This window comes from Pagrus pagrus (genome assembly GCF_965226575.1).
Source record: "Pagrus pagrus genome assembly, chromosome: 8".
NCBI lineage: Eukaryota > Metazoa > Chordata > Actinopteri > Spariformes > Sparidae > Pagrus > Pagrus pagrus.
The window spans coordinates 11,651,739-11,677,553 of record NC_140192.1 but is presented as its reverse complement, the minus strand read 5'-3'; the positions used below and the strand labels follow the sequence as shown (position 1 = coordinate 11,677,553).

The following is a 25,815-nucleotide window of genomic DNA, read 5'->3' as shown; positions in this document are numbered from 1 at the left end:
GTAATTAATTATTGATTATTTTTTAATGAACTGGCGGGGTGTCTACAGGTTAATTGGCCTGATGTAGCGGCATGCACGCAGCGCTTTAACATGCAGACATGGAGAAATCATACATTTTGGGTTGAAAGCATGAGTAATGGCGAATGAGACTACATGTCCAACGCTTTATCGAACTGTTTTCTTGCCATCGATGACGTGTCTTTGCTGATACATATTGCTATCACCCAGATCGATCTGATAGTTAACAATTAATCAAGTAGTCATTGCAGCTCTACCCACTCTGACTAGTCAAGATGTCTGCTGTGAAAAAGGCCAGAGCTGCACTCAAAACTCATAGCGATTATCACAGCACTATAAAAACATATTATATAAGAATCTTCAGGGCGTTTTCCCCTCAGCTTTCAGTGGAGCGTTGACAGTAAATGAGCAGAGAGAGAGATGCACCAGAGGTCCTTGAACAGCCCAGACAGGACTGAAATGTTGCAGATTTGACCAATTAAAATTCAGCAGCGTCTGTCCCCAGAGCTTTACGGTACCTCAGTGCTGAGGGAGAGTTTTATTGGTTGCTGTTTTTATTTAGTCTTTAACTGCAATAAAGAAAGCACCGGCCACTGATTCAAATTCAAGTTGCCTTCTCACTAGACCTGTTTTCTTTTCGTCTTTCTTTGACTCTAGCTTTCTATCCCAAGCAAACAGCTAGTGCATTTTTTAAAAAGATTTTCTTCCCCACTTTTCTTCACCACCAACATTAACACCTTTATAGAAATACTGTCTTTATTGTGATCACCATATATTTGTCTGTCTGTGTGTTGAGTGTACTTTTTAAATGCGGCTGCTGGATTATGGTGCCCTGAGCAGCTCGGCCCGGACAAAACAATGAAGGATGTCTCTTTGCTCCCCTCCTCCTCCTCCTCTCCCCTCCCCTCCCTCCTCCACAGTGGATTCACTATTGAACTGGCTTCTGCACTCACAGTCGTGTTGGCTTCCAATATCGGCATCCCTGTCAGTACCACACACTGCAAGGTATGACTGATGACTGGGCGGCCGCTCCAGCTCCAGCTGGCCTCTCAAACCCCCTCTTACAGGAACTTCCAGGGGACAGGGCGCCCACACTGCCTCCCGGGGCCCCCGGGCTGGAAAGACACACTCTATTTAATTCAGTCTTGCAATCAGATCCATGTTTTTATGGCCGTCTGTCTAGAATTGTCCTTTTAATTCCCACCAAACTTTCACTGCATTAAAAAGACGATCAACCCTTGTGTCCAGACGGCCCCGGGCAGCAGCGTGCAGCCTCTCTCCCCTGTTCTTTTCAGGAACATCGGATCCAGACTGGAAGTATTGGACCCCTCCTGCCCACTCCCCAGCACAGTGTCTCATCCTGTTTCATACCCACCAACTCTCTTCCATTTTGCCCTTTCAGCATTGGCATGGTTTGATGTGTGGGTTCCTGTGCCCACCCCCACCCTCCGGCAGTATCCTCCTCCTCCTCCCCGCCCGACCCCACCTGTCACACTTGTTTTCCACTTTTTTACCCCCGTCTCCATCTTTCTCTCTGTCTCTCCACTCATCTGTCTTCACAGCGGATTTTGCATTGAAGTAATGAGTGCGCTAACAGTGCTTGTTGCATCAAATGTGGGCATCCCAATAAGCTCCACCCACTGCAAGGTATTGGAGTCATTGGTAGTGAAGCCGTGCTAGAGAGCCCTCTCAGGGCTCTACTTCATCGCTTCACCTGTAGCTGTCAATCGCCAAAGCCAATCACAACTCCTTAAGTTGCTCTTTTGACCGCTCTTGCAGTTTCCCTCTGGTAGCAAACCGTCCAAGTTTGTCTTTACGGGGATCTTTGGATGGAAAATTTGATGAAATTCAAAGCGAGCTTATCAGATATGGAGCAACTGTGGAGCTACTGAACTGTACTTTTTGAAAGACTTTAGGATGCTTTATTCTGAGGTGTAATATCTGGCGTGCTATTCTCGCAATATCTCAGAAATACATTGAGGGAATTTCTTCAAAATTTGGCACAAACATCCACTTGGACTCGAGGATAGCCTCATTAGAGTTTGGTGGTCAAAGGTTAAAGGTCGCTGTGACCTCATAACGCACTTTAACACATTTCTACTTAACATTATGATCAAATCTGACACGCACGTCTAAAAGGATTAAATGAAGAAGTTATGACGGTTTATATCCAAAAGGTCAACTTCACTGTAACATCATGATATTCTGCAAAAAATGTAATCTTGAGCATTAACAAAGATATTTAAAGGTATATTTTGCAATTTGGTAAATATGCCCATTTACCTCCTGTCAGTCAGATAAGAATATGAAGCTACAGCCAGGAGCTAGTTAGCGTAGCTCTGCACAAACATGAGAGTATACAGATCTTGTCATCTGATTCTATACAAGAAAGCGAATAAGAGTATGTTTTACCTTCAAATCAGTAGCATGTTTCAGGGGGAGACAGTTAAGCGTAACACAGGCGTCTTGTTGACAATCAATCATGTCAATGACACAAGTCTGCATCTGTGAAAACATAAAAGCATCATAAGACTCGATAGATCAATACTTCAAACATGTCTGCTGAAGGGAAACTGCACGAGACTCAAAACTGGTATTTAATTGCTGATTATCAATTTTTCTAAACATCAACTTCACCATCCATTCCTTACTTTCACTCCTCACCTCCAAATACCCTCGTCTCTTCCCTAAAACCTCAGATAATCTACTGCTATGCCAAAATCTACTGATGGTTAGAAGTATATAATTGTGGTGGTGATTTGATCGATTTAGTGGTTGTGTGCAGGGGATCCACAGACGTTGTTGGGCACGATCGGTATTTAAAACATTTTAATGAGCTTGTTTTTTTTGGTAAGCATCGTTAAAAGTGACGCTGACCTTTTTGGAAAAGCAACCAACAACATCTGTAAACATCCCCGAGGCGGCTGTGAGAGAGAATGCGAGTGTGCACGAGCAGCGACGGGCATCCATTTGGTTTCGTCAAACTTTTCTTTAACGTTTTTTTTTGGCTTCTTCACTCAACGTGCGGATGAAACTAAATCGATGCCCGGCCGTGGTGTGCGGGGCGCTGCCGTGGTGCGATTATGTACAATGACTCGTTGTTTCAAAAAGCTCTACAGGCAGTCGGCAGCACAAATACCAAGGTCGCACTGAGTTCAGGCTGTGCAGTCGCATGCCTGAAATACTACAATTGGCTGTAAACAGACATTAAGACCACAAAGTTTTAGAAAAATGCTTATTATCCAAATGAGGGAGAATCTGAGACATTTTTCAACACAAAGTCGTCCAGAAGATGTTTTTGTGTGGTCTAGCACCAGTGTGACTTTGACCTCTGGACTACAAACAGCACTGCTCTGTGTTGAGCCGACCTTCCACATTTAGTCGAGAGTGTGACAGAAGCCGTCTCATGTTTCTCTGGCCGTATAAGAGCAGGCACAGTGTTAGCTCCCGCCCACCTGCCTCGTCACAAACAGAGCTGAAACCGGTCACTGCACATACTGCTCCGACGCACCGAGGTGTCGTCTCAAATGTGTTTATGTGTCCTCTTACTCGGCAGCGGTCTGATTTGATCTCTTGAATAAAAGGTGAGAGAAGAGTTCGTTGGTGGACGTCTGACACGAGCAGAAAATGAGAGGAAAAAAAACATTCAAGATGAATTTTTAAGAATTTTATTTGAAGCTCAAAGAGGAAAATCACCTGACTTTTTGTTAGACCTGAACTGCTGATGTCAGACCTCCACACCCAAAAATAAAATTGAAGTAGTGTTTAACTTTTATAATCGGCTTGCTCTAATTAACATTTTGGACCGAGCTGGTCTTGAAGAGCTGAAGGTCGTGTTCAGGCTTTTCTGTTGAAGTGGTTTTGGATGAGATTTGTAAATATCGACAGCCTAGATTATAGAAATGTTTCTTTTAATATCACCCAGCCATAATAGATAGATATATTAGTAGTATGAGAATAAACAAGCTGTTCTCTGAGGAAAATAAGGTCCCCAGAACACTGTTTGAAGCTAGAAAGGTGGCAGGGTCCGCCAAATATAAACAAAGTAAAACAGTATGAAATTGTGACATAGTGCACCTTTAATACTTATGTACTTTTACTTGATTAGTATTTTAAATTAAGTATTTTTAAGTAAAGCACCGACTGTTAATTGGGTTAAAGGCCACAGCGCACTGCATCACTTCCACCAGTGCCCAGTGGTCATTTCATTTACCAGCTGTCAAGTCCATCAAGGACACATAAGAGCGAACACACACAGTTTATATAACAGTTAGACCACAAAACAAATGAAAAAAGCCTGAGCATCCTGCAGCTCCTCACGTTGCCTTTGCCTCTTTAAAACGTTGGTTCTGTGCTGCTTCTGATTGTGCCCTCTCTCCCCTCCCGGCTGCGGCCTCCAGGTCGGCTCAGTTGTGGCCGTCGGTTGGATTCGCTCCCAGAAAGCAGTGGACTGGCGCCTCTTCAGGAACATCTTCCTGGCGTGGTTTGTCACGGTGCCCGTGGCCGGACTGTTCAGCGCCGCCGTCATGGCCCTGTTCGTCTACGGCATCCTGCCCTACGTCTGAGGGCGCACGGCCGGGAGGGAAGAAGAAGAAGAAGAGAGTCGAAGAGAGAGAGAGGGAAACTTGGGTAAAAATCACAGCTCGAGTGTCGGGGTTGCAGATAAAAGAGATCGAAGTGAAGAGAGGGAAAAGGGCAGGGGTGACGGGAGTTGAGAGGTTTACAGACAGACTCGGTTGTCCTGTGGATGTGAGGAGGGGTTGGTTCATATGCTGCCTGGCTCCGTAGTCCAGAGATCTTTTTGGCTCATTTGAGTTTCTGATCGGCTTTTATTTATTCTCGTTTCGGGTGCATAAGAAAGCGTGTAACCACCGTGTTCACCGTAACCATTCAATCTGCTGTACATATGACAATAACGGGGAGATTAACAGGAATTCTGCTTATTGGAGAAGCGGCGGCAGTCATCTTCTGTCTCAAAATCACGAGTTCAAACAAGGAAAAAAAACAAAACCAGACAGCACATGACGAAAAATAATCAGACGGTTAATTCTGCACACCTGATCCGACAAACATGCCTGCAGTGTATCATTCTGCCTGGTAGCATAGTTGGTCAAGTGCTTATTATTATTATTATTATTATTATTATTATTATTATTATTGTTCCAAAATGCCAGAAAAAAAAACTGTACATATTGTTATACTGGATTGAGTGTGATTTGTTGTATTGCGGCTTGCTTTAAAGTTAAAAAAAAAAGAAAAAAAAGAAGCAAAGATGTGCGTGTGGTCAACCAACCCATCCATCACGTCATTTTGAACATGCTAGCCAGGTACAACTAGGGCCAAACGGAACGGACGCCTCAGAGAAGGGTGGTGGGACTGTCACTCTGCTTTTTTTTTATTTTCCACATGATACCATAGAAACCTGATTTGCTAAAGAGTTGATTTTTCTGTTTTTTGTTTTGTCAAGAGCTCCTGTATGTTTTTAGAAGATGGATCTCATATTTTTTAATGATGTATTATACTGTAATTTGTACTGTAAATACTTGTCCTGAAAGAGTTTGGGAGGGGGCGGGATGGGGCGGGATCATGGTTTGTTTTTAACATCGTAAAGGGGTCGGAGGGGTGCGTCACCTCTTCATGATGTCATATTATAGAGTATATTTAATCCCAGAGTACACGCAGACACTCGATGAACGCACACACTCGACAGGCTGCTGGAAAAACAGTGTCTCCGTTCAAAGTAACGAGCCGAACGCGTAGATGTTTCCTACAGAGCGTTTCGGCCGCTCTTTTGAGGTTTCGGTGCGGCAGAAGCCAAAACGCTAAAAAAAAAAATCCGAGACAAAAACACGCTGACAACATCTCAAAAAGTGTTCACATATCTTCATCCGTATGCCTTTTGTTTTCTAAAGCTGAGTTACCGGAGTCGTTTCCTCATATCGAAGGCTCCCTGCCAATGATCGACCTCTACACTGTCCCAAGTTCGGATCGGTTCAGATCTCTCACCCTGAGTTCTGTCTTGTTTTTATCTGTCTCATACTCCCTCATGCGACAAATCTGAGGCACGGCTCTCGGGATGCCTCCAAAAAGTCGAACGCCTTGTCGTGTCAGACAGCTGTTATGTGTCATATCAAAACTGTAGTATTATAACTCAGCCGGTTATGCAGAGGTGGAGAGAAAGGGGATTGAACCCCAGCCACACGTGTAGCTCCTCAAAAACGGGCTGGTTGTTGTTTGTAGAAGCATTTAGCGTATTGATCACCTGTGTTTCAATCTAAGTGCTAAAGGTTAGGTAGATATCATAGAGTCAGGTTCAGGGCTGAGCAGACCTCTGTCTTGGGGTCTTTATGTTTGAATGAGATGGTATCGGGGGGGTTAGTACTGATCATCACCAGCTTTTTAACAGGGTCACCTGACCTGTAGATGAACAAAGTCTAAAGCTTTTTTTATTTGAACAAACTCGATGCCAGGTGTTGCAACTTTCTTTTTTCGTTCTTGTGGTGTGTTTCCTATTTTTTTTTTTTTTTGTTTTCTTCTCATGAACAAATCTATGCTTAAGTAGCCACTTGCCTTGTAACATTGTGTTTTTATTTTGTGCAGATACAGTAAAATTATTAAGTACTGTGGTGTTTACATCGTAACCATATTGTAGAGTATCTGAAAAAAAAAAAACTGTTGCCTAATGATGCCAATGAAAGACGAACTATTAACCATGAACTTTAAAGTGCAAGTAAAAAAAAGAAATAAAAATAACCTGAAGTGTCTAGAGAGAGAGCGAGAGCAAGCGTGCGCGCGATATGACTCATTTTTCTTTGTCGTAGTAGTCGTGCTAATCATGATCCCCGTCACTTTACACTGCTACTACTTAACATTACATGTATGGGTGCAATTCAGTAAATGAAGAGAATGACTAGAGAAATTTCATCAAGACTATATATTTTTCTACCATATCTGAGTTTTAACCTGGGCGAGCTTCCAGACACTTTCGGAGGACACGCTGCGGGGGGATAACTGGACGACAGGGACTAGTTGTTATGAGATCACGGTGACACTGAGAAAACAGTCTTATTACAGGGTGTCTCGCCTCGCTGGTGCCATGTGCCACGCTTCCCTCCAAGGCCCGGTGTGTTCCTCTTAACATGTAGATTGACGTGTCGGTTGCCAATAGATCAGATTTTTAAATTACCATTTTTATTTTTGAATTTTAGATGAAAACACTTTGTAATTTTGTTTCCCTACCGCTTTGATCATGAGCTGTGAGAGCAGGACAGCATCTCGCTAAAACCTGGACGACTGCTCACCGAAGGCAAATTAATTGAATCTAGTTGAGAAACTTATATCTTACACTTGGTGACTGATAACTGGACTGTGAGGACATTTGTTTCCTTGTTTTGGCAGGTAACCACTCTTGAAGCTCACACCCTTTTTACTCTTTCACAGGCTTGTGGGTTACACAGGGGGCCGAACCGAGCCGAGCCGGTGTGTTCAAATTCTCTTTGTGCTCTTGTAAAAGGAGACTGGAGGAAGTTTCAGTGTTGAAAGAAATCTTTGATGCACAAGAGGTCTGGCCTTGTTTCCCAAAACATCAAAGATGTTTCTCCCCATTGTCCCATTGTGAGCCGGTGTAACAGCAGCCACCGTGGCCACAAGAGCGAATAGTACACATTTAGAGTTATTTCTTGCTTCAGAAATGACCTAGTCTTACCTTAAGGTGCGATATGTAAGAGTTTTAGTTTAAAACATTCAACAGAAGGTGAAAACGTTGCAGAGATGTCTGATGAAGTTAGCATGCTAACTAGCTAGCCCCATGCTGGAAAAAACCTCTTTCTCCCAGCAGTCCAGAGCTCTTGCACTAGCGGTGTAAACACCAACACTCTCTAGTCAGTCTTGCTACTTGCACAGCTAAATGAGCTAACAAGCTAGCAGTAGTTACAGAGTATGAATTCAGCAGCCGGCCAGCTCTTACATGTTGCATCTTTCAACAACTTGACGGAAACTGTCGTCAAGACGTTCCCACTTTGTCGTCTTATAGAGAGCAACAAGCAACCAGAGCGTCCAGATTAGCTTCTGTTCGCTAGCTTTCAATTCTCAATGTAATTTCATTTCTTTTAAAATGCTAAAAGAAAAACTGATGCTTAGTTGATAGTCACATTTGAGGACCATGTCAACTGATTATTTCGTTAGCACGCAACAGAAGCTACCACAAGCGTGCAGCTAAAACCTTGTGTTGTTGAATGCTAACAAAATATCTATTTATTAATCTTCAAAAATATGTTTGATATGTTGCTGTAGGAGCCTATTTAAATTGAATACACTATGTATTGTCTGGTTGAAGTTGGTGAACATGTGTTGCTCTTGTGTGTCGTGAGGTTTATGTGTAAATGGACTGAGGTACACTCAGATATCTGCTGCGTGCTGGATCACCGCGCTCGGCAGACCTCCCCCTGTGTAACTCGCGCTGTGTTTCTTTTTGTTTTGTTTTTCCATGCATTCTCAGTCCTGATAGGCCAAAAGGGATGCACTGCTCAAGATGGGGAGGGAAAGTGAAAATCGCCCTCTGATGGCAGCGTTAAACCATACCTGACAACTACGGCTCGAATTTATATCGATCAGCTAATCAGACACTGCAAATATTTAAGTAGCCCCTGAAAACTCTGTTCGCGTATTTCTGTATAACATTCAATATGTATTACTCAAAAGCAATAATTAAATAGACGTTAAAAAATAAGACGTGTATAGGTACGATTTAATAACTCAAACTCAGCTAATCTGCTTCATCAGATCTGTGTGGGTTTGTTCTGATCATCGTAAGAAGAAGCTGACTGACAGAAAGGGTTTTCGGGGCCTTTAAATGATCCAAACTTTACCGAGTCTTTTTATCTCATCATTTAAAGATAAAACTGAACTCAGCTGATTTTTTCAGGTAAAAATTTGCGCTGATCTTTTTTTAGGAAGTTTGTTAGTTTTTAACGCGTTCACCAGATGGCGGGGTCCGCCACTTCCCCTCCCCGCAGAGAGGGACAGCATTGTAGACCAGTCCGTTTTCAACTGATCGGTGTGAATCGACGAATGGTGCGATTGCCATTGAGGGAGTTTCTGTGCTTCTATTGCAATTCTAACTGTTTTGTAACGTTTTTATCGAAGGAAAAACTAGAGAAACAGAAAAGTGCCATTTCTTTCTCCCTGGATGTGCAATACAAACGGTTTCTTCTTGAAGGTGCTGTCACTCTGTGGTCGTGTAGCTCCACCTGCCCTGGTGTAATAGCGCCCTCTCCTGTTTGTTATGGAACTAGCACCACCTCACGGAGGTGGAGGGGCATCAGTTCAGACCTTCATCTGGATGTGGCGTGCTGTCTCTAGTTTTCTGGTCTGTTTTGTAATAGAATGTGCTCCTTGGCTGGCCTGCAGGCTTTACAGCTCTGTGTTGTCTTTTTACTGTTTACTGCTATCTAACTGTCCGGTCCTTCAACAGTTTAAAAAATAAATGAATAAAAAAATCTAAAGAAACTGTAGCCTGCTTCTACAAAATCTTAAAGCTCTTCTGATTTGCATATATCGTACTGTAATGTTTTATTTAAGATTTTAGTGGAAAAAGATGTCTGCATTTAAACTAAATTATGGGAATTAAAATTACAAAGAATACCTAAATGCCACTGAGTTGTGTCTTTATTGTGGAAAGATGTGCATGTGTGGAGGAGTGTCTCACCTTTTCTCTTTGTTCTGTGCATGATGAAATCTTTGTTTTGTCATAGCATACTTTATACACACACACACACACACACACACGCTGTACAGGTGCAGCAAGATTAGTCTACATATACGTTGTACATCACTGTGTCTAATCAGATATATAAGATAGAGAAGACAAACTTTTGAAACATTGGACATCGTGCTCAGGCTACATGGCAGGCAGCTTTGTTTCATATCTTACTATTTCTCTATTAAATATTTATAGCTAAATAAGCAACAATCGAAATGTATCGATGTCCTGATGAAGAGTTGATGAACTGTCTTAGCAAGTAAGCTGGACAGTCGCTGCTCTTTTCTTTTTAATGTAATCAACATTTAAAGCAACATTATGTCAATTTTTTTTACCTTAAAATAACAGCTTCAAAATCATTCTGATGCTAGAGTGTCTTTCTTAGTGACCCCTTTCTTAAATATAAGAAATCTAAATATATTATCACCCACGTTTAGTAACTTGTCATATAAAAGATTGAATGTGATGAAGAAACGCCAAATGTCACTTATGCCCCTCTGGTCCTCACTCCTCTCAGGCAGACGTTTATATAATATAGAAACACATTGTTGCCCCAGATTATTAATGACTGGTGATTCTTCGCTGGTATAATCATCTATTTTTCTCGTTTGACTGCTGTGTAAAAGCTCTTAGACGTGTGCTGTAACCCCACTTTCTCTTGATCATATTAAAGGGGCGATATGTAAGAAAACATTAAAAAAATCAACCAAAATGATCACCAGAATGTGAATAAACGGCAGCATTGACATTATGATATCCGAACCGCTCACTACACGGCTAACTGAGCTAACGAGCTAGGTGCAGCTACAGTTAGCAGCACTTAGCGTACCTTAAATGGTGATATTTTATTTATATAGTTATATTCATCATGATACTAAGAAAAACTCCTGTTTTGTATTTTCTTAGTATTTTTTGAATTTATTTTCTTTACAAATATCTTTTTATAAAACCTGTATAGTTGTTCAGACATTTACATTAACTTTATTGTTGGTTTTGTAACTTTATAACAGTAATATAATGTTGTGCCCTAAAACATTTATCGTCATGGTTATATCTGCTCATTTCCGCCCACTATGCATGCATTTGGTTTCCTATAGCAACCGCCCTCTACACACTCAATGACTCTGCCAGATCTTTGCAGGCTGCTGTTATTTAGGGTTTTGAGCTCAGATAATAATTCAGCGACTTGGCACAGATTGCACTTTAAGTTCCCAGCACTGTGCACTGTGGCTGTCTGCGCTGGCTTTTTAATTTAAGACGTCTCTACAGCAACGCCGAAAAATGCTGGTTTGATTCTGGCACACAGCGAGTGACACCATTTACATTCAATGGGATAATGGTTTCCATTTCATGTTGGTTAAATCAGTAACCAACAAGGAATGGAAACCATCCAGGAACCTCCCTGCAGTCAGGGGTTTGCAGTGCCTCAGAAGCAGTGACATTGTTCATGGTTTGTGAGAGTTATGTGGTCATCTCGATTTCCTCATTTGTGGTTCCTGTGTTGATCCTAATTGACAACAGAAAAGCCCTTCAGCTGTGATAAAGTGTGGCTCCTGCACACTATGAACAGTCTCATCAGGGATTAGGAGTGGAAGTCCACTTAACCCCAGCATGAAGTTTATAATGACCTTTAGAAACAGCCTCAACTTTGAGATGGAAATGAATGAAAAGCTTGTTTGTCCTTCAAATGAACTAATACAGCAGATTTTTTTTTCTGGTTTACATTTTAATTCTTAATGTGCAGTATTATGTTCGATTTTTGAGAATCCCTGAGATTTCAGGGTGTCCAGCTGAAATTAAACTGTGCCTTTTTCTCCTGCGACAGCAACCGAAAGGATGAAATTAATGTGTTTTGGTTTTCTGGTTGCGCTTCGGGCTGAACAATGTGCAAACAAATCATTAGGGATTATTTTGACAGATATTACAATTGAGATATGAGTCACAGTTTTGGTGGGAATGATTTTTTGCATTTCATTTTCACTGAAAAACATGACGACGGTGTGATTTTTGCTTTGCAACACGTTCCCTGTCTGAATATTATTAGTTCTCCTTCTTACATGAATGTAGTTTGTTTTCATATTGTCAATAAAATATTGCCCAATCAAAATATTGAGAGGCTGAATAAGAGATGAAATGAGACCAGAGATGAGGGGAAAACACCATCAAAGGAAGATGACTGGAGTTTTTAAGCCCTAAAAAGCAAGTAAGTGGACCTTTTGATCTTCGGTTTATTTTTTTACACTGTCCCCAGACGTCGAGAATAACTTCCGTGCTCAGAAACCAGAAGAGGTTTTGTTATTCCAGACGTGTCATGGATGTTTTCACTTTGAGGTCTGAGATTTTTGGGCCCTACATGGTCCGTTTCCAAATATAACAGACAGATTCACTGTTTGGATGAGAACGATGTGGCTATTTTTGCTCCATTTAGGCATTTTGTGAATGTGACTTAAGATCCAATTTACATGAATGACTGGCCTGGACTGTATTTCCTGGACAGCCTCTCTGCCACAAGTTTCCACAGCACGTCGTTATCCTTCACTTAAACATCACAGTTGGAAGTCGACCCAGCTGTTTATCTGATGCTGCAATGCTGCTGTGAATGACGACATGGATCAGGAGATGACAAGACTAATTGAGATTGAACTTGACCTGTAAGATAGGTGTTTATTTTTTTACCATATCTGTACATGCTCACCAAGAAGTTAGCAACTGAGAAAAAAAACAAAAGTAAAAACAACAAACCAGAGAGCAGGATTGGGTTAGTTCATTTCCATCCAAAACATTTTTTATTGTCCTCCAAACTTAAATGATTACCCTGTGATTTGGCTTGTTCGCCGAGCCAAAAACATACATTGCATTTCTTCAGGTAGCAGTGGAGGCATACAAAGATCTTTTTGACTGAGAGAAATTAATGGAAAGAGCAATACAGGATTCTCTCCTTCAAGTCACATTATAAATAATCTTTGCATTCATGAGTAATGGAGAGAAGATTAATTTCAGATCACGGGAAGCTTGAGAAAGAAGCATCTGGTCTTCTGTAAAAGAGAGAGAGAAAAAAAACAAACAAACAAAAAAAAAATGAACAACCGTATGTGTTGTTGTTGTGTTTCTTCCGTGTTAGAAAAGGCCTGAAAATGGTCACACTGAAGAGATGCTGTCATCTCTGTTGCCTCCGAGTTGTGTATGTAGAGCATCTGTAGTGTACACAAATGGACACTGGATATGCAATTCAAAACCAAAGTGCCCACAGTCGATATAAAGCAAGGTCACATGACCCAAAACAGGTGATGTCACACAAGGGGGAGGGGGTTGAGACCGGACATGAATGTAACCAAATGCAGCCATCAGTCTGTTTGTGTGTGTTTGTGTGTGTGTTTGTGTGTGTGGTGCAGAAATGCCTGTGACGTGGCACTCAGCACCGTTAATTTACAGTTACTCAGGTGTCTGAACGAAAAGAGAAAGACCTCCCCGTCTAGTGACTGTGCAGTTAAAAATGGGCACATGGTGATTTAAGCTCATGCTTAAGTTGTGGTAAACCATCCAAGCACTTTAATTAATAACTATAAATACACAGCAGCGTTTTTATCGGAGAGGTTTCTGTCTGCTTCCTCTCCCTGGGTGAGTGTGTGACGTGTTTGTCTCTTAAACGGCTAACTACGCTTTGCTCATCTGCTAGAGGAAACACGGGTTATGTGGATTTGATTATCAACTTTCATATAGATTTTTCTATAATATATTTATATAGTTATTTTTCCTTTCTCTCACGCACCCACCACGCTTGCTTGCTTTCACATTCTCTCGTCTCACTACTTTTATTCAATGTACACAACGTAATAAACATGGGGTCGAGTGGGGAGCGACAGAGCTGAAATGACAATCACTGAGAAAAAAAAAATAAAACAAAGCCAAAAAGAACTGCAGTCTTTTTTGTCATCCATTGGCAGTTGGACCGACTCAGCAGTCAGCCAGTTACAATGGTGGTTTGAGGGGAGGGAGTGGCCATGTCATCAAAGGGGCGGCGCGGGGGGCTCTTTCTTCGTTGGCGCCGTTTTAGTCGTCGTTTTCGTCGTCTTGGTAGCCGGGGTCGTCTCCTTGAGGTTGAGGTTCTCCAGCGCCACGTCCAAGGTCATGACCTCAACACAGCCCATGGCCTCGAAGTCAGCGAAATTCCGCAATGAGCCATGACAGTCGTCCTCGTCCTCGGAGGAGGAGGCCGACGCGTCCTCGTCGGGAAGCAGCGTCGACAGCAGCAGCTCCGTCACGAACAGGCTCCTGTCGGCCCACTGGGCCTCGCACGCCTGCCGCTCCGCCTCAGACAGCCGCGGTTCGCTCAGCCTGCGGGGGAGAGGTAGAGGATCATGTAAGAGTTCATAAGGAGAGAAAGGCAGATGGATAGAAATAAAAGTAGATCCAAAAATAAGAGCATTAGCTCCACCTGCTGAGTAGAAACTGGGAGCTATGTGCATTATGCTGCGTGTTGGACTCAGGTGGACCCGGGTTGGGACTGGGGTTGGTATTGTGGTTGGCGCTGGGGTTGGGGTTTGCGGCGGCTGAATTGGTGTTTAGGATTGCATTGGTTCGGCCGCCGCCCCGGGTGGCGTTTCGGGCTGTCTCCAACTGCTGACGCGCCGCCTGGGCCTGCTGACGCTCCAGTTGAAGTTGCATCTGAAGCTGCTGGAGCTGCGAGGCTGAGGGGCCCGAGCTGAGCTGACCACCCGCTGAACGCCGCACCCCCGACAACTGGGACAGCAGCTCTGGAGGATGAGAATGTAAAAGAAAAAGGCTTAAGATCAACAACAAGGAGCACAGAGACGGTAAATGTGACCAGCCTAACAGACAATATACAACATTAAATGTAGGGCAGTAACTTGTGATTATTTACATTGTCGATTAATCTTTTGATTATTTTCCTGATATGGTCAATAAAATGGCAAAAAAATTGCATTGCATAGAGGAGTAACAAAACCAGAAAATATTCACAATTAAGAAGCTTGAATCACTGAATGCCTACTTTTTTTTTTCTTCAGATACTCAATAGGCCATTAATTCAAGAGTTGACAACTAACCAATTAATTGCTGCAGCTCACAATAAATAACAAGGAAATAAGTTTGGTGACACGTATTATTCCAAAAACTAGCACTCATTAGCTCATCTGTCACAGAGCTGCAACCACAACAGCAATCTAGTAGACCCCTGTGCAGCCTCGGCTCCACAATCACAAGTATGGCATTGTCTCTCAGAAAGACACACTAGACCCTCAGCAGTGAGGTTTTTAGGCTACCACTCGACCAGTCGGGTCATTAGAGAGGAGACTGTTGCCCTGTTTGTGAGGCAGTCAGAACAGGGACCCTCATTATGGCACAGCTGGAGCTGACATGGCGAATGCCAAGCACTGAACCGGATTAAAATTGGGAACAGGACAAACAAGGAATTGCCACAGCAACAACTCTGCCCACACATTACTTTACAATACAGACCATCTTCAAATGTACACAAACAAAGACTAGGCATGTATAATATCTGTGCTCCTGCAGGTAATTTGTGTGTGTGTGTGTGTGTGTCTGAGAGAGAAACGATTTATTCATGACACCTATTAAATGCATCTGTTTATGCCTGATTTAGTTCAGAACACAGTGTTTTGTGTCAGACCTCCTGCAGGTGCAGCTGAGTGATACTGAGTTTAACCACAACAAGAAGGTAATTGTTTTCAGCCTGACTGTACTAATAACAAGAATAGAGTTGTTGTTTTTTTGTCTGACCTACATCAGCTCCTTGTTCTGTGCTCCAGAGAGAGCCTGTATTGTTTCTATCATACATGTCAGCACTGGTTCACAGTGTAAACCACGACTCCTCCTCCATGTCAGTGTGTGTGGTGTGACTGACCTGCTATGGGGTCCATGGCCTCTCTGCTGTAGTTGGAGCTCTGTGAAGAGCTCTGACTGGTGGAGAGCCCCCCTGTGGTGCTGCTGGTGAAGTGCATGTTGGACCTGCGGGCTCGAGGACCCCCGAGCCCACGCCCAGGGTGGAACATCCTCCTCACGTGCCGCACCCCACTGGACTCATCGTGAAGGTCGACGTTAAGGAACAACGGTGCAACAAATGATTTTCATTGCTAACATCATCTCTGTGGATTACACTCAATAGCTTCTAGAGCTTCTTCAATCTGACTGTTTTATCCAACCAACAGTCCAAAACCTAAGATGGTTTGTATTTGTTTTCCTTGTAAACTATCTACAAGATGAGCCAAAATCAAAAATGAGTCTCTGCTGATCACCACCATTTCTAAGTGCTCACTGCACTCAGGTCCTCTGTAGCAGCTGGCAATCTGCAACATATTTGCATGCTGCTCTCATGTCACCATGTACCATGATGCACAAGACTCTGCCTACAAACAAAAGCTATGGGCCTGTTTCCTGGCACTTAGGATGCACTCGTTCAGTCTGTTTCATTTAAACAAATTTTTGCATCTTTTGTTTTCTCCGCCACACTTATTCAAAGTATCCTATAAATAGACAAAGTGCAGTCGTCAGTGCTTTGAGTCTATCCCAGAGTGCAGCTCAGTATTTCAGCTGATTCCTGACAGGTAAAAGCAGACACTACCATTCAAACCCTGCACATCATTTGATAAACAACTGAATTTAATGTTCCCTACCTTAGAAATTCATGAAAAGGGCTCCTCTGCTGAACAATTTGTATTTATGTGGGTAAATTCAACATGGCCTCAAGTTTGATTGAGATTTCTTAGTAATCAGGCAACACCATGGCCACGCTACAAGACCTTTTAAGTCATCAGATGGCTTATGTGTTCAAACAACACACATTTCTGTCTTGCAGTCGGGAGTATTGCAGTTGTTATGGTTTGCACACTACAGTACTGATCAGCGACAGCGGGTCACACATTACAAGATCACACGGTGAAATGTGACGAAGGAATCACGCCGTTCAAGTTTGTTGTGCATTGATCTGAGTCGAAGAAACAAGGAATTAAGAGAAAGGAATACGAGTGAGAGAACGGATTAGGATTATTGCCGGCTGCTATTGTTCAACAAGGACCACAGGGTGACAAATACCAAACAGCTTGTGCATCTGTACTCTGATGCATATATTTTCCGATTGAGAGAATATAGGTTATTATTGTGCCTCCTACATATACATAGATGCATGATAATACTGGGTTCGGAGAGCTACTGCGGGTGACAGCAGAAGGGAGAAAGGAAAGTCTGCTCTCATTGGCTGCATCTCTTTCATGGCTCCCTGACCCCTCGGCGACTCAGCCAGCCTGCTAGATATCCAGCGGGTGTCAGCGAGCTCCTGGATCACATCTTTGAACAGTTCACACATGTGAGTGAGCACCGATTTGCCTCCGATTCAGAGCTTTTTGTTGGAAAATCGGGGTTGAAATCCTGTAGTGAGAACTTAATGAGAGCTTAACAGATAAGTTAAACCTTTTCTTTATTTTTATTTTTTTAAGAAAACTCGCTTGAGTTGCCATTTTCCCCAATTAGTCTGATTAAAACTGAATCTTGTGTGAATATGTTTCTCTCTAACAAAACACTGTCTAATGACTATTCGTCTGCATTGTTTACCATGTTTGCCGCCTTCACTTCTATTCTATGACTATTTTCTGTGTCCCGAATAGTTACTGCCTTCTGCAGTTGGCAGAAATGTGGGTCAGCGCACTGCATGTGACATGCCAGTAGAACAGCTGATAAAAAACAATGCAAATCATTAGGGCTGCACCGATTCAGCTTTTTCTCTCCAGATACTGACTGAAATACCAAGTACCAATCTGATACCAGTGCTGTCTTTCTTCCTAAATCAAAAATCGTTATACATCACTAATTAAAACTCATTGGAAATATTTTAATGTAAGATAACGTGAGGCCAGGGCTTGTTAGGCACTAAAAACTTCAGCCCGACCAATAGTATCAGCCGATATTGGCCCATCGCTGATATATCTGTATTGGTGTATATGTTATCAGATACGTACTGTTTTTTTACAGAACATACTGCATAAAAAAGGTGCTTAGGATAATTAATTCCCAGCAAAGTTCATTGTATTTCAGTAGACTGCCGTCATTTTTGATAAGAATTTGTGTTACAGCAATGGCATCATTATTGCACATATTTTGATATTTCCCCTCATTTATATTCAGCCACCGTGATGATTTCGAAAACTACCACAGGAGGCTTAAATGTGATTAGCAAAATGTCAACAAATGTCAGTTTCAGTAAACAGACGCCTCCCTGGTGCACTAATCTTGAAAATGACAAAACAATCTGGACGACGCAGACAGCCTTGCTTTTTTTGCACATCCATGAGCATAAAAGTCTGAAGAATTTGCACATCGAAACCTTAAAATATCTTTTTCTCTTCATACAACAGACTGAAACACAAACAATCAATATTGCAGCCAGGTGCAGTCATGTCAGCAGACTGGACTACTACTTGAGAAGGATATCAAGTCTCTGGGTGCTCTGTGTTCAAGTGTGAGATGAGCAGCAAAGTCATCTGTCACATGATTCGGGTCGCCACCTGGCAGCGCTGCACATATGGGGCAGATCTAGAGGACAGGAAGAGAGAGCGGACATGTTAATATCAGCACACTTCACTGCACAACATTCATCGGTTGGTGCTGGGTCGTCCTGAACAAACACGGAGATTGGAAAATATCTACTGTACAAATGCTGTGTTTGAACACAAAGAGATGCAATCTCAGGAAAGCTCCAGCTCCGTGTGTCAAAACTCAGGACTGATTTTGAATGTTTGATGAGTTAATCAACAATTGGATAGTCTGCTGGCAAACGGCATCACATGTGAGCTGTAAGAATCATGCGATTTTGTTCAGCTGCTGTATTTAAAGCGGATGACAATCAAAATTAGCCGCGCTAACTTCCAGCGTTGACTTAGTCAAACCCGGTTGGTGAAGGACTTCCCAAACATCCCTTTTTTCCATCAAAGCACAATGACTCAATGTCGACTCTGAAGGCTCGCATAATGTGACAAATGGAAACAATATTTGTGATCATGAACTTCATAATGTTTTTCACATGACGCTTGCTGCCTGTCCACAGCAGTGGACTGATTTATGGTCGGACGCTCAACACTTTTAATAACTTCAAACCGGATTCAGCGTGTCCGTCCACAGAAGTGCACCAGGGAGGCCGTCTGTTTACTGAGCCGACAGGCCGGCCGAACTGACAGCACCGGAATAAATTTGAATTGTTTGCCTGTATTAATTGATTCATTGTTTTTATTTCCCAGCCCGCTGTAATGAGTGAGGGCAATCTGCAGCTCACAGAGGGATGATCACAGTAGACGTGGTTATAAAGTTAAAAACAAATACACAGCAGGGTAACTCCACCAATTCTACACATTAAAGTGTGTTTACAGGTCTTGGGGGAGACCTCCTGTATATGAAAAAAGTAGCATAAGCCTTTTGTTTGCATCGTGGGTAATGTAGGCGCCAGATTTTGACAAGCAGTCTACTGACTGTGCATGATACTATAAAACTGTTGGACCGTTATCGACAGTTCAACAAGAAATTATCATAATCTTCCTCTTCAGAAGCTGCCGCCTAATTAGCCACAATGCAACTTAGTCATGGTAACCACAGACTGTGCATGCCGACTTAAAAACCTTTGCCTTCAGCATTTATTTCTGTTGAGCAACACTTGTCAAAAGTGTCGAGCGCCCTACCATAAATCAGCCTTTAGACATTATTTGGCTACCCAGTCATTCACTCATGAAGAGTCAACACCTTTCCTACACAGCTTCAGGTCAGCTAGTGTGAAGTTTTCAACCTGTGGTGAAGTAATACACCTTAACTAAACAAACACTATTCAAATATGCTCCTCCGACACACTTCATTATAATGGTTTGGACCTCTCTCAAGCACGTTTGCAGAATATGCTAGTTGATTTCAATTAATGAAATAAAAATGAATGAAAATCACAGACTTCTCAGCAGCTCACACAAGTGTTTTCTCGCTGTGAGAAGTGAAACAGTGAGCATCTATAAATGGAGCTGCACAGTCTACCTGACATCAGAACAAGACTTCGACTGTGACATTGTGAAGCAAGACTCTGACAAAGACCTAAAGATAGGACGGCACACTTTCAAAACCTAAAGTAATCTCGAACGTGAGAGACTGAGGACAAATTCTGAGGCACGCGAGGAAGAATCAACACAAATGTTGATGTTTCCGGGCTTTCAGGTCCGTGCAAACATCTAGTCAAGGTTTCATACATGACTGTTTGTGACACTTCAGCGCCAACTTACCACTTCTGTGGAGGTCTCTGTGTGCTCTGCAGCCACGTGCTCCTGCAGGGAGATCTCTGTGTAGCCCATCCTGCCACAGTAGGGACATGTGAAGGCCTGAGGCTGCTCCACTGAGAATGCTTCTCCACCGTAGTACAGGTCTGCAGGGAGATGGAGAGGGACGTTCAGTGTCAGTGTTTTGACTTGTTTTAACTGCAAGTCCATTACAAGTGCTTTTGTTGCAGTTTTTCTCCAAAACTGATGTATAAAATCATAAAGTCGAGAGTGGAGGATACTGGTGAAGGGAGTTTGACAACGATAAAGCTTTAATAAGGTGTATTTTATCAGAATGAAACCACACAAAGTCAGATTGAAGCCCATTTTGACTAGATTCATTTCAACAGGTTAATATTCAGACAGGTTTAGATGATAGGAGACACCTGCTAGTGAACATCTTTTTCTTTTAACGACAGTGTAGCATTCAGCTTTCCTGACAGCTTTACTTAAACCTGCATTACATGATATTTTTGCCAAAGCTGTCACAGTGAACATGTTGGCAAACATTTAGCCTATATATACATTCAGCAGATACAGAGCAGCATCAGAATTTATTTGAAGTAGTGTTTGTGTGCACCTGATGAACGTCTGAGGGAAATATCTGGTCACTTATCTTGTAAAGGTTTTATTATGTTCACCAGAAAGTCGCTACCTTTGTCTGGATAGCATTTGGTGCTGGGAATGTGAAGAGCTGGTTGATGACAGCAGCGAGACTTAACCAGAAGTGCAACGTTTGCAAGCCGCAAACCCGAAACAGTGAGCTGCGACATGCAACAGTGCTGTGAAGACTCGAGAAAAAATGACGGGTCTTAATTGAGACTTGGACCAAAATGACTTGAGTCACACGTCTGGTAATCACGGAAGAGTATTAGGGCCAGGGGTGAGGGAAAAAAATGAGAGGAGGACGTTTTTTTTCATTATGCACTTCAAGAAAATGGTCAAATTATGGAGAATAAAGTTGAAATACAATTTCGTAAATAATGACGACAATGAGGTCAACTCTTCTGGTCCATCAAATCCAGTTAGGGGAGCGACTGACAGCTATGCGAGCCGCCCGAGCCTACGGTCTCTCTTCAAAGTCCTGATACTGACAGATACACTGTATTAATGAGCTAAAAACTGAGATTCACCATAAAACACTTGGTTCGGTTCAGGCACGCTGAAAATGTAACAACAACAACAACAAAAAAAGAGGCCTTCTTTGTGAGCTTGCACCTTCTGCTGTGTTTACTGCAACAGTTTGTTATTTTTTTTCACACATCGTAAAACAGCATTTCCAACGTGTGAAAGGCTGAATGCAACATATTTCAAAGCAGCAATTAGTTAGAAAAGCAGTCATCCAAAATCCATTGAAATGATCCATTAAATCAAAACCAGAATTTTACCAGAAGAGATGAGATTATACCCAGCAACTGTAACAACTTTAAAAACAATTCATTTTAACTGAATCTACAGTACATATTGTCTGATTAAGACTGGGATATCTCTATCCCCATCGCTGCCGCTACAAAATGTTTTATTTTTCTTTTGATAAATCAAATTCCCCAAAACCCCTCCGGATGTCTGGATAAAATCAGGCACTGCTAAACCATCAGCAGCGGAGAACAAAGGCCAGTGCCAGGAAAAGAAAACATGCGCTGCAACAATTTTACTGACACTACTGGAGATTTATTCTTAATATGACGTGCCATAGTGTTGTTAGTGCTTGATTAAATGTGACTGGTGGCTGTGAGCTGTGGTTGTTAATAAACACACACACCCACCATTTAATCTGCATCTAATGAGGGTGTCATTAGATGCAGATTAAATCTTACTTTTTGATATCTTAATGACATTCAGGCGATAAACCACCACGAGAAACAGTTTGGAGATATTGTGTTTCTGGTTTGTAATCTTACAAATGAACTGTAGTAAACGTTCACATATTGTGTTAAACATCTGTATTTTCTAGGATGGCTGTCAATTAATTATAAAACATCTGTCTATTGATGTAAAGTGTTACTAAACATCGATAATGACAGCAACAAATATTATGACACTGACTGACAGACAGCGTGGTGGTTCAAGTTCACAAGCCAGACAGACACTCTGGTCATAATTAGCCAGATGTGAATATCGATTTGTACTTACCAAAGTCGACTCGGGTTAATATACACTGCATGGGATGCTCTGTGGTGTGTCTGGTCGTGGTTGCACCGCTCTCATAGCATGATGCGCACAGGTCGTAGTCGTAGCAAATTAAACATTTGTACCGTCGACCTCTGAAGTTGCCTTTTAAACATGCATCACAGCTGACGCCTGAGGGGAGAAAGATAAGACGTTATAAAGAGGATGTAGATACCAAAATATTAAGAGATAAGTGGTGATGAAAGGTGGCGTTTTAATTGAAGGAATATGGAGTCCGGTTGGAGGTCGTGCTAAAGGGGGAACAAAGTGTGCAAATGCCTGACATTTTTCTATTTTCAGCTGAATGCTCCACATCCCAAATTACTACTGAATGAAAGGTCCTTAAATGTGGTCGACAGAATACGAACAGCTAAAAAATTATAATGCAAGAATCTGGTGAGATGAATAAATACTGCATTCATGTGAAGTTTTAACTGTTTCTGTACTGATGTGACAGCGTACTGCATTGTTTGAGCTGTAAATCACCAGCTTCATCACGATACAATATCACATCGACTCTTCGGTCAACGATTTGATATCTGCAGGTATCACAAAGTTAATTGGATTTTTTCAGGGGCCTGCGATTGATACGAGATGATGTCATCTGTCCATTCAACACAGTCAGTTACAGAAGATGCTGTCATCACTTTTCTTTTCTGCTTTTGGCTATTAAAGAAAAAACAACACATAAAAAATTTGTAGCCAGTAAAATGCAGAAAGGTTTACTTTAGATTGACACACATGAAACACAAAAGTATCAATATTAACTGACGGGGAGATAAAACTATTTGTTTGTTGCTAGTCTCCATTATAGCTTCAGTTTATGGCCGTTTACATTGCATGAAATAGCAGCTAGCAGATGTTTCCTCTCACTTTGAGTGTTAAAGAGGGAGGTACGCTTGGACAGAAATGGTGACATGGATGTGCTATGAGAATTTCAAAATGGAGGTGTACCTTTACAACGATGATATGGATGGATGGTTTAAGTCCACAGCGGTGATATTGAATCGTTAATCATTAAATCGATTTGAATAGATGGGCCGCACTGGATTGCTGTACAGTATGTATTTTGTTGGTTTAGTTGTATGTTTGCTTTTGTCGTGGTGGTGCAGGGACGTGGGTCAGACGTCTGTGCTGTCTCATTAATGCTGTTTGATTGTGACACAATAAACACATTTAAAGAAAAAGCCTTTGAGGAGAAACAACACTTCTCTGATGCAGTCCAGACAAACCTGAACATTAAAAGTGTCTGCTGCTTTGCATCATATATTACAGGTTTGCTTACGGTGTCCACCCCTTGTAGCAATCCTCTTATCCAGGGGTAAGCAACAGATTTACAAAGACTCCCTACTCCATACACTCATTCATAAAGCTACCCTCATATGTATATATATATATATCTGTTAACCTGATGTGTCACATAGGGTTCACATGTGTTCATGCCAGGCCAGCTCTTGATTGACTAGGACAGTCGTGCAGTCTCGGTGTATTGTATGACACCAGGCTGTTTAAACTCCCTCTTATCTCCATTCATAGCTGGCACACTGGAAAAAGCTCAGTGCCAAGCGGATCCTGCTGTGCAAGAGGCTGACGACTAGCTGTTACAGAGGCGTTAGTGGCAGTAACAACGCTAACAAGTTACATCTCAAGACATAAATAACTTGATGACCACTGACAGTTACAGTTGACAACAACAACACAGGCAAGGGAAATAAAGGCCGCTCGGGCCTGACTAACCTTCGCTGCTGCTGGCTAATCATTTAACGAACAACCCGGCTAACGTTAGCTTAACTCTTAGCTGACAAGCTAGACAGCTGTTGTATACTTCACCCAACTTCACTTTTCACTGGTTGGTGAGCTGAAACGTGTATTGACAGTGTTAACAGACGTCTGGTCGACACTAACAACGAACTTCAAGCCCAACAAGGTTGAGCACAAGGACGAGGTGAATGTTGGGTTTTTTGCTAAACGTTAGCTTGCGAAACTGGAATATACAGGCCAGCTTTGTACCAGGAAGGGGGCTAAAACTAGCTAACATTCACAATTTGACAAGACCCGACCCGGCAACGCCATCTGGGGTCCGCTGCTCCCCTGTGTTTCCTATTCTCGGCACTCCCCCCTTGCCCCACGGCTCGCCAACGTTAACCTACATAACCTAGTACCAGTTAGCTTGCGAGCTAGCTGGCACACTTAGCTAACATAAACTAGCGTCTTCCGTTTATATGTCAGCGTTGTTTTGGTCTACTGGCGCCGACTGTTGTACATTTTCAGACACGTAAACGTCAACTGCAAGGTCCGTCGGGTTAGGTGAACATTTTGTGGCCGCCATAATGCGTCCCCACGAAATTACACTGCAACCTTGCTGCACTAGCACAGCGTTAGCGAGGATGGGCTGCAAAACAAGAAATTCTCGGCTAGCTAACGTTAGCTAGCGGTGCTCTGTCAACGCTTTTATCGCAAATCCCGACTCGCTCACGCCTCCGTGCCGGAGTGTGCTCTTACCTTCATGACGGGACATCCTATAAACACTAACGCAGCCCCCTGCTCGGGCTCCCTGGCTTGCAATACAGAATAATATCAGTGAAGAGAAGAGAAGCCGGGGTTGGCTGGCTGTCCCTGGCCTCTTCCCTCATGAAGGATCCGGTCTGGCTCGCTGCCTCCCTCCGCCTCCTGCTGTGTCACTGTCCGGTGCGCCGCTCCTCCGCCCGCACGGGGGCGCTGCTGCCTCAGTTTTGACGTGAGGGTGCTGGCAGCAGGAGGGTGGCTGAGGTCCACTGATCCTCCAGGGACCTTAAAGGCTTCAAGAGCCCCCAAAAACATTCATTTATTTATTTTTTAATATTTTTCTCTTTCTGTGCTCTTAGATGTTTTCCCCATCACCTGATGGGGCTCAAAGACTAAGTTATCTTCTTCTATTAAAGGATAAGTTCACCTTAAAAATGAAAATTCAGTCATTATTGACTCAGCCTCATGCTTGATGGAAAGCCAGGTGAAGTTTTGTAGTATTTTCTGGAGCCTCAAAGCAAAGCAGCACAGCAGCGTTCTCCTAAACGAGTGAAGAAAATGTGGAGAAAATTAACTGAAATTAAACATGACATGGCTCCATAAAAAGCCCCGAGATCCTGAATTGATTTGAAAAGCTAAAAGTTAGCTGAAGCTAAAGTCTTGACTGTACATGCTGAGCAAGAAGTGTTCGAGCGCTCTCCATCTTAACGGCACAGGCTCAACTGAGGGTGGATTTGGGATCTCTTCTCTTTTTGTAGCCATTTTATCTTTTCTTTCAGCTGATTTTTCATTTTTTTAAAAAACAAGTCCCCTACTACTTCAGCTGTTTAGGACAATGCTGCGATGCCGTTTTGCTGTGAAACTCCAGAAAAGTTTATTGGACTATAAAAACTTCACAATAAGTAGATAATGACTGAATTTTCATTTTTGGGAACTTGTCCTTTAAACAGGCTCACTGTTTATTGTAATTTATATATACGGGACGGATCAGAAGACGGAGGTGATTGAAATAAGATAGATTGGAGTAATACAGGCCATAAAAACATA

The 25,815-nt window shown here is 42.5% G+C and overlaps 2 protein-coding genes across 9 annotated transcripts in view; one reads left to right on the top strand and one right to left on the bottom strand.

Annotated features, from left to right (window-relative positions):
- The window catches only part of slc20a2 (solute carrier family 20 member 2), a 42,831-nt gene extending 38,109 nt beyond the window's left edge, over nt 1-4,722 (top strand). For 6 of the 7 annotated variants that reach the window (XM_084360304.1, XM_084360303.1, XM_084360308.1 and 3 more), the window contains 2 exons: nt 939-1,023; nt 4,419-4,722. In XM_084360304.1, the coding sequence (XP_084216430.1) occupies nt 939-1,023; nt 4,419-4,583 (250 nt within the window). In that variant the 3' untranslated portion in view covers nt 4,584-4,722. Of the gene's footprint in view, nt 1-938; nt 1,024-1,580; nt 1,666-4,418 lie in introns of all 7 variants that reach the window. The other variant, XM_084360309.1, reaches the window with a different exon arrangement.
- A 7,700-nt stretch (nt 4,723-12,422) lies between these two features.
- Nucleotides 12,423-24,988, bottom strand: LOC311261739 (E3 ubiquitin-protein ligase KCMF1-like). Of its 2 annotated transcripts, none has more exons than XM_084360636.1 (7): nt 24,766-24,988; nt 22,228-22,395; nt 20,062-20,201; nt 18,242-18,343; nt 15,663-15,843; nt 14,214-14,532; nt 12,423-14,113 (listed from the first exon to the last, which is right to left on the bottom strand). In XM_084360636.1, exons 1-7 carry the CDS (start codon nt 24,779-24,781, stop codon nt 13,786-13,788), a joined length of 1,254 nt encoding a protein of 417 aa, XP_084216762.1. In that variant the 5' UTR covers nt 24,782-24,988; the 3' UTR covers nt 12,423-13,785. The 2 variants fall into 2 exon arrangements, with proteins under 2 accessions (XP_084216762.1, XP_084216763.1); XM_084360637.1 differs by lacking the exon at nt 24,766-24,988 and adding an exon at nt 24,001-24,626.
- Between the last annotated feature and the right edge of the window lie 827 nt (nt 24,989-25,815).